Here is a 7,526-nt window from a genome sequence, read left to right as displayed (position 1 = left end):
GTGACTTTTTCACTTTGGAAATAAACAGGTAACAACTGCAATGGCTCTTAACATTGCAATGGCTCTTAATTTGTTTTAGGGCTAGGCTATGGCTAGGCATAAAGAAGCTACAGATAATACTGCTATACTGTATTTGGCTTTACAATTCTTAATTACAACATTTTCATTTTTAAAAACAAGAACATTAACAATATTCTATGAAATCATTTTATTTTAGTGCATGTGATAAAGTCTTTGATTTAACTCTGAAGTCCAATAAGTGCATAACATGGCAATACAAGAAAAATCAACCTATTTTTTTTAAAATGGGAATATTTTTATTGAAATTTGGCATCTGCTGATTATGCAAGTAAAGACAAAGGATTAGTACTTCAACAATACATGAATGGTAGAGAAACATGCAAAGATGAATAAAATAAAAAGATGAAATAATGAAATCACCAGAGAATCTTGAGAATCCAAATATGAATTTAAAAGTGTTTTGTTTCTTATTTACTGAATGTTTATTTATACTTCAATTAATATATTTAAAATATTGGAAGGTATTTTCCCTCTTATTGCCCAGTAATTAGGTTTAGTCCAGAAACATATTTAATTTATTAATGGCCCAACCCTTTTTTTTAACAGAATCACTAACAAGGGTAGAAAATATTTGGCAGTTGGAGGAATCAGATTTTCTCTTGATTTGCTCAGTCATGAGCTTTTATATTCATTTATGAGCACTGAAAAATGAACTACTTAATAGAGGAGTGTGTCTAAGTCAATAATGTAGGATTTAGTGAGAATTTCATATAAGAAATATACAACTCCTTACTCTATTGGCATGGTGTCCTGAACTTTAAATATTATGTAGATAAATTACCCTTTCCCCTTCATAAGGGATCACATGCAGGTTTCTCAGTGAAAATGAATGTAGACTTTGAAGAGATCATTTATATATATAATACAATGCATATACACACACGCGCGCACTCACAGAGAGATGTACTCTTGATAATAAAACAGACTAGAAAACTGCACAAATTCAGAGGCTTCTTGTCATTATATGCCAGTGCTTATTATTCAAATATCAAAAATAATGTTATCAGATATATTCTGGATGAATCATAATTTATTTCAGAAACAGAGTTTGCTGTGTGACTTTGGTCATCCATATGTTAACTTCTAAATTGCTCCATTAACATTTCTAAGGTTTTCATTTTCATGTCCTTTACTCAAAGTCTGAGAAACTGTATACTGCACATCAATCTGAGCAAGCTTTGGTGTCTCAATCTCTTGCTTTCTAGCTTCTGTTTCCTGCTGTTGCAACATTTGCTCTACTTCAATCTCCAGTTCCAAGTTCTCTTCATCAGCTTCTACTTCCAGCTCTTTCATCAACTCCTCCAATTTCTTTGCCTTTCGGAGTTCATTTTGCTGTATGATTGTGCTCAAGTGCTCTGCAAGTTGTTCTTTAACTTCTGTTTTCTTTTGGAGATCCAGTTTTGCAGCCACATATTCTGATTCTGCTTTATCATAGCGCTTCCTGAAAAATAACAATTTAATTATGCTTAATTTTATAGTGTTTTAGCAGAGGTTATTCTAACAAGGTTGTAAAAAGGCTTACATCAATAGCAAACCTAACAGAAGAAAAGTCAATAGTAGCGGGGATGGAATAGTGGGATTTCCATTGAACTTCAGTACAAGACTTGCACTTTTTAAGTCTGACATCCTTTCAGCCACTCTCAGTTAAAAAAAACCTGAATGGCTACTGAGATGTAGAAAGTGCTAGCAAGGGCAGAATTATGCATTGATATAGCTGCAATTAACATACTCCATTTCTTATTTGCTTGCTTGCTGTATCTCTTACTGGAAGGCGATTTTTAAAAAATTGGCAGTTAACGTATTACTAATTAAGACATACAAACCTAAAGATAGTTGAAAGTAGTCATATTTCAGTACTACAATTATCACGGCGAGTAACTGAAATATTTCATCTATTGAATAACTAAAAAAGTCCCAATTTCAACCATAATGCAAACAAATTAGACCTGTGACCAACATAGCTGCTTTCTTCAATTTTGTTTAGCTTTTCATTGGACAGTGATGAATTATGTTATTTTTTCAAACTGCTTGTGCCCACAGGGCATACTAGTAAAATGTAACAACAGGGCAGAGCTAATGAGCATTGCAATAGGAAATAAATCTGAATATAATGAAAGTAGATGCTGATGAAATAATATTTTTTTGAGTAAGGAAACACTATAATTTAAGGTAATAAATCAAACAATACCATTCTTAGGAAGAAAAATTCTAATAAGTTGGCATTATTCCTCAATTTTTAGTCCTTACCGAGCACTTGAATATTCCAAGCTTGCCTGGTCAATCCTATTTCTCAGGATCCCAATATCAGCAGATACCATGTCATCTAAAGCTTGGAGCTGCTTTTGAATCCGCTTTAATTTAACTGTTTCAGCCTGAGTTCTTTTAGATCTGTGGAACAAACAGGTAAATGCATTTGATCTGTACTTATAAACAACTATGTTTTTCAATAGAAGATACGGTTGCCTGATAAAGCCAGTCAAAATTTTTGTTTGTTCTTTTATAAAAAATTGCAAAAGCAGATTCTATTTTCCAGAGAGGAAAGAGAGATTCCCAAGAAAGTCTCATTTTTTTCCTAATAAAAGCCTGTGTTATAGGAAAACATTATAAAAAATAGAAATTGTGCTTAAAATAGACATCAGTTTAACAAATTTCATATTCCCTGCCAAATCATATGCTTGCTTCTAACAAATCAATTTAAAATATGCCTTTATCATGCTTGACACCACAATTCCAGCACTCACTGAACAGCATTATAAATTCCCAACAGCTTCCATTTATGCTGCATCATTCTCTTGAAAAAATGTATATTATTCTCAAGAGAATTTTTTTAAAAATGTACTCAAGGCCACATATTCATTTGCAAGAAGAAGAGCAGCTAGCAATTTTCAACCTGGATTTTCTAAGGGTAACTTTGAGAAAGGAAACCTGCTGTATTTTAGATGTTTTGAATTAGAACTCATGCCTATGCTGGTTAGGACTCATGGTAAAAGTCTCAAGATACATAAACAAAAACAGTTTGATGGCCCCTTATGAAACTAATGGGATTATATCTTCAAATGTCTTTGACTGATTTACATCCTACTTGAATGCAGCTAAATACTCAGGCAGCTAACTTTTTAAAAAAATATATAAAAATAGTTACACAGTAACTTAAAATTAAGACTATTCAAATAAAACCTTGACAAGACTTTTAATTTCTATCATATTTAAAGAAGGAGGGCTGCAAAATAGAAAGAAGTGGACTAGATTAACTAATATATAATATAAAATATGCACTGTTTTTCCAGCTAAAAGACTCCACACCTTTCAGCAATTGCTTTAGCAAGATAAGCCTTCTTGCGTTTATTTTTTTCTTCCATCAGTTTCTGCTCTTGTTGAAGGATTTCCCACCGAGACTTCTCCTGCCTGAACAATAACAAAATAAAAGAATCAATAAACAATTCTATTCCTTTTTGTCTCTTATTTATCCAATTTATATGGCCACCCATCTGACAAGAAACTCTGGGCAAAATACAGAAAATTTCTTAAATTAGTCTTTGTAATAAATAAATGACTATGTATCTAATATTTTTTTTCAACATTTGAAAAATCCCAAGAAACTTTTCCTATGCTTAGCCTGGATTCAAAGTCAGGTCTCTTAGACTTACTTCAGATCTCAGTTATCCTCCCTAAGGATTCTTGAATTCCTCAAGAAGGCTACATGATCAAATAGTATCTTAATGTATGGATGAGAGAAAGGCAAAGTATTACAAGATCCAAAAGACAGAAAATCTATAAATTACACATATTACGGCCCTCAGAGTAATCTTAAACAGAAGTAGTGCATAGCCTCATACTTTTGAACATGATTTCCTTGGACTTCTATCAATATGCCCACTCTGCAAATGAAGAGGGGTCTTCGAAGGTCAAACTAAAACTTCAGGAAGGGTGATTTACAGCAATCACAGAATAATTATTCCTAGTTGACAAAGTCTCGACTAATTAATGATGATTCTACAGACGCAGGTGGCCTGACATTACAGAAAACATACAATTGATCAGGTTTTACACTGTAGACAAAACATTCCAAAACAAAAAGAGAAAGTTTAGAAAGTTCTTTTTACCTACTACCTTAAAACAACTGAAAAATATGTGCATGTCAATTTATTACACAAATCTCCAATTAACTTAGCAGGGATGGTAAAAGTATGGCAATGTTATCACAGACTTACTAACAATTCCATTTTCTTTTTCACAAGCTGTTGACTTGTTGCTGCAGTTGGGTCACTATTACAAGACTGTTTAAGTCCAACTTCCACCTGTTGATTTATGGCCTCCTGTTGCTCAGCCTTCTCCAGAGGTGACAATGCTGCTCCATCTGGCAATGTTTCTTCTATCTTCTGAGGCACCTTTTTCTGCTGCAAACATTGGCGCCTTTTGTTTACTGAAGGTCCTCGATTCTGTTGTTTGGACAGAGGTGCTGGTGGATCTAAATAGCACAAATAGGTAGATGTTAGTTTTACACAGCTGAAAAAAAACACTTCTGCCAAGGAAACAAATAATAGAAAACATATGAGATCATATGTCCTGAGTTTAGCCCTCATAAAAACTTATTTAAAGTATTTTAAGTTGCCATGGCATTAACTGATATTTAAAATTTATAAACTATTGTCACAAATTATTAAGAAATACATTTCTGCAGCTCCTGCTAACAAGCAGTACATAGACCTAATTTGCAATATATGGTAAACTTTCTTTAAGCCCATCAGTTCTTTGTTGCCAGACTTCCATATATCTATGAGAAGTGGGTATTTCTACACAAATAGCAGAACTTTTCCATTTTTATTCAAAAGAGTTGAGATTTACAGACCAGCACTAATTTTGGAATCAAGTGTTTTTTGAACAGCATCATGGCAACAGTTTTGATTTTTAAATTAGTGTCAATAAAGAACATGAATCAGGGATTGCTCCTTTGCATCTTCACTCCCCACCTCTGCCCAAATAACAATACCAGCATTTGCCCCTAAACATTAGCCACACGAATACAGGCTGATGTAAGTTGGAGTCCAGAACCATGCAGAGGCTAACAAGTTCTCTATCTTACCACTTTCCTTTGGGAAAAAAAGAATCATTATATTTTTTGTTTTTTCAAGGAAAATGGTGGCTTCAACTGAGATTAAGATTGGCAGATGATGGAAATGTCTGCAAGGTCCCAGAGACTCTTAAACTCTGGTTTCTTAAATTGGGTTTGGTCTGGGAGATTATTTAGGCCTTGGGTAAATAGTTGCTATGGAGTCCAGTTCTACTCTGCCAAGGCACTTCCTTTGAAACTCATTCTCATCCATAAATCCCCCCCCTCCGAGAATTTTGAGGATCTTGTAGGGGAAAATTAATATTCTAAGGTACCCGTTTCCTTGTATAAAGCTTTACAAACTATGCAAGAGAATAGTTCTCCCTATATTATGGCATTTTTTTACAGTATTAGGTTTATATCCCACCTTTATTCTGAATAAGTCAAAGTAACATAAACGGTGCACGCTCTATTTTCTCCACAACTCATAATGTGAGCTGGGCTGAGAGTACAATCGGCCCAAAGGAACTCAGCTCCTGTGCTTAAAGGAGAACTAGCATTTATGGCCTCTTGGTTTCTAGTGCAGCAACTTAACCAAACCGATCTCGTTTTGGGCTGAATCTTTCAATGATCTATTTTTACATTGATTAAGGATGGGGAAGGGGGGCGCAATAGCCTTTTCTTAATCCGAAATTTTGCAAAAAGCTACCTCCCCTGCTGCAGATAAATCCAGAGATCTCCTAGTTCACCCTTGCTTTCTGTACATATCGCCCGATGCATTTTCTTAGAGAAAGCTCCTCTGAAATTAAGGGGGTCTCATTCCCATTGTGACAGACCACTGGAGCCTCGCACGTCCCCCCACTCCCACCCCGGGGAGATGACGTCAGAGGAGAGGAACCGATGAGCTGCTATGGAATCCTGGAATCGCAGCCGGCCTGGTCTCCGCCAATCCCAGCAGCCCACGCCGCTCCTCGCTTCCACCAGTGCCGCTGCTAACATTTTTCCTCGCTGGGGTTACCTTTGCGATGCCCCTGAAGCTGCCGAAGCTCCTGCTCCGAGAATCCGGCCCAGCCCCCTGCCATAGTGCCTCCTCCTAGCCCACTCCGCCTTCCGCTGCCACGTCTCCAAAACCCGCCCCGTGTCTTGTGAAAGTCCGGCCTTCCTTGAGGCCTCGCGCGGTTTGCTGAGCGTATATACATGTGCAGCCATGGAAACGAAAGGCATCTCTACCCAGTGGCCTCGCCTCGCTTGGGTGGGGCGCCATATATTCGGTGCTCATCTCCGAGGCAGCGATTTCGGTCCGACTGCTGAGTCACCGAACGGGAGCACTCGAGTCGGCAACGGGTAGCTACCGTTTGCCGCGCGCCGCAGTACCTTCCTTGCGTGGAGCGCAATCCTGTCGCTTCTAAACGCTGGTTGGTGGTGCTAGTTTGTGGGTCTCATTAAGAACGTGAGTTTGCAAGTACCAAAGTAAAGAGGGCTCAGGAGCATGCTTACGCGACCCAATTTTTCTCCATTCACAGAATACATTGAAGTGGCCACACCTGCTTTCCTTTAGTTCCATTGCTACCAATGCGACTAGGAGTTGGGGGCTCAGTGTGTCTCATGAATGTAAATCTTTGTTCTGGAAGAAGAAACGTCCAGGAAGTGGCTGCTTCTAGTGGCTCGAAGAAGGATTTTAAATACACAAACCCTTTGGGAAGCTGGGGCTGATGTGTAAAATGGTTAGGTGGGAAAAGTCTCACCGAGGTCTGCTATACAAAGCATCAAATACTGAGGTGCAATAAAGAAAAATAGTGGCTATGACAGGTGCACTACTGGACTGCAACTGGAAACCTTGTAATGTTATGCTGCAAAATGCCATTTGAGCTGGACTTCAGCTTCCATCATTACTGAGCTGCGGTGGTGCAGTGGTTAAAGTACAGTACTGCAGGCTACTTCTGCTACTTGCCAGCTGCCAGCAGTTTGGCAGATCTAATCTCACTGGCTCAAGGTTGGCTCAGCCTTCTATCCTTCTGAGGTCGGTAAAATGAGGACCCAGATTGTTGGGGCAATATGCTGACTGGGTAAACCGCTTAGAGAGAGCTGTGAAGCAGTATATAATAAGTCCAAGTGCTATTGCTATTGTTACTATTATGCATTAAAATAGGGCAAAGCATAGTTTGTTGGCATCAAGGATAGAACATTCAAAGATGCTGCATTATTTTAACTCAGGTTTAGTGTAATTTTTGAGCTCACAAATTATAAAATAGATGCATATAACACATTTGTTTTGAATATCAGATGGAATTCTGCCATAAGTGGAGGTCATCAGTCCTTCCTTCTTTCCTCCCCCCTCCCTCTTACATACATACATAGAATAAGTTCATTGAAGAATATTTCTCTGTCTTCTGCT

At 37.5% G+C, this 7,526-nt stretch overlaps 1 protein-coding gene across 2 annotated transcripts; it reads right to left on the bottom strand.

The window, feature by feature from the left end:
- Positions 1–217: 217 nt before the first annotated feature.
- GORAB (golgin, RAB6 interacting) lies at positions 218–6,294 on the bottom strand. Of its 2 annotated transcripts, XM_081949369.1 has the most exons (5): positions 6,150–6,294; positions 4,297–4,549; positions 3,385–3,486; positions 2,329–2,469; positions 218–1,522 (listed from the first exon to the last, which is right to left on the bottom strand). In XM_081949369.1, exons 1-5 carry the CDS (start codon positions 6,211–6,213, stop codon positions 1,165–1,167), a joined length of 918 nt encoding a protein of 305 aa, XP_081805495.1. In that variant the 5' UTR covers positions 6,214–6,294; the 3' UTR covers positions 218–1,164. The 2 variants fall into 2 exon arrangements, with proteins under 2 accessions (XP_081805495.1, XP_081805496.1); XM_081949370.1 differs by lacking the exon at positions 6,150–6,294 and having other exon boundaries at positions 4,297–5,543.
- Positions 6,295–7,526: the final 1,232 nt, after the last annotated feature.

This window comes from Natrix helvetica, assembly GCF_964273705.1.
Source record: "Natrix helvetica genome assembly, chromosome: 3".
NCBI lineage: Eukaryota > Metazoa > Chordata > Lepidosauria > Squamata > Natricidae > Natrix > Natrix helvetica.
Note: the sequence above shows the minus strand (reverse complement) of the source record. Positions and strands in the feature narration are given on the sequence as shown.

Coding starts and splice junctions, on each gene's coding strand:
- GORAB (XM_081949370.1), bottom strand. CDS start 4,664: ATGAGGGCTAAACTCAGGACATATGATCTCATATGTTTTCTATTATTT. Junction 2,470..3,384: donor GCTAAAGCAATTGCTGAAAG/GTGTGGAGTCTT, acceptor TTTGTTCCACAG/ATCTAAAAGAACTCAGGCTG. Junction 1,523..2,328: donor TTGGAATATTCAAGTGCTCG/GTAAGGACTAAA, acceptor GTTATTTTTCAG/GAAGCGCTATGATAAAGCAG.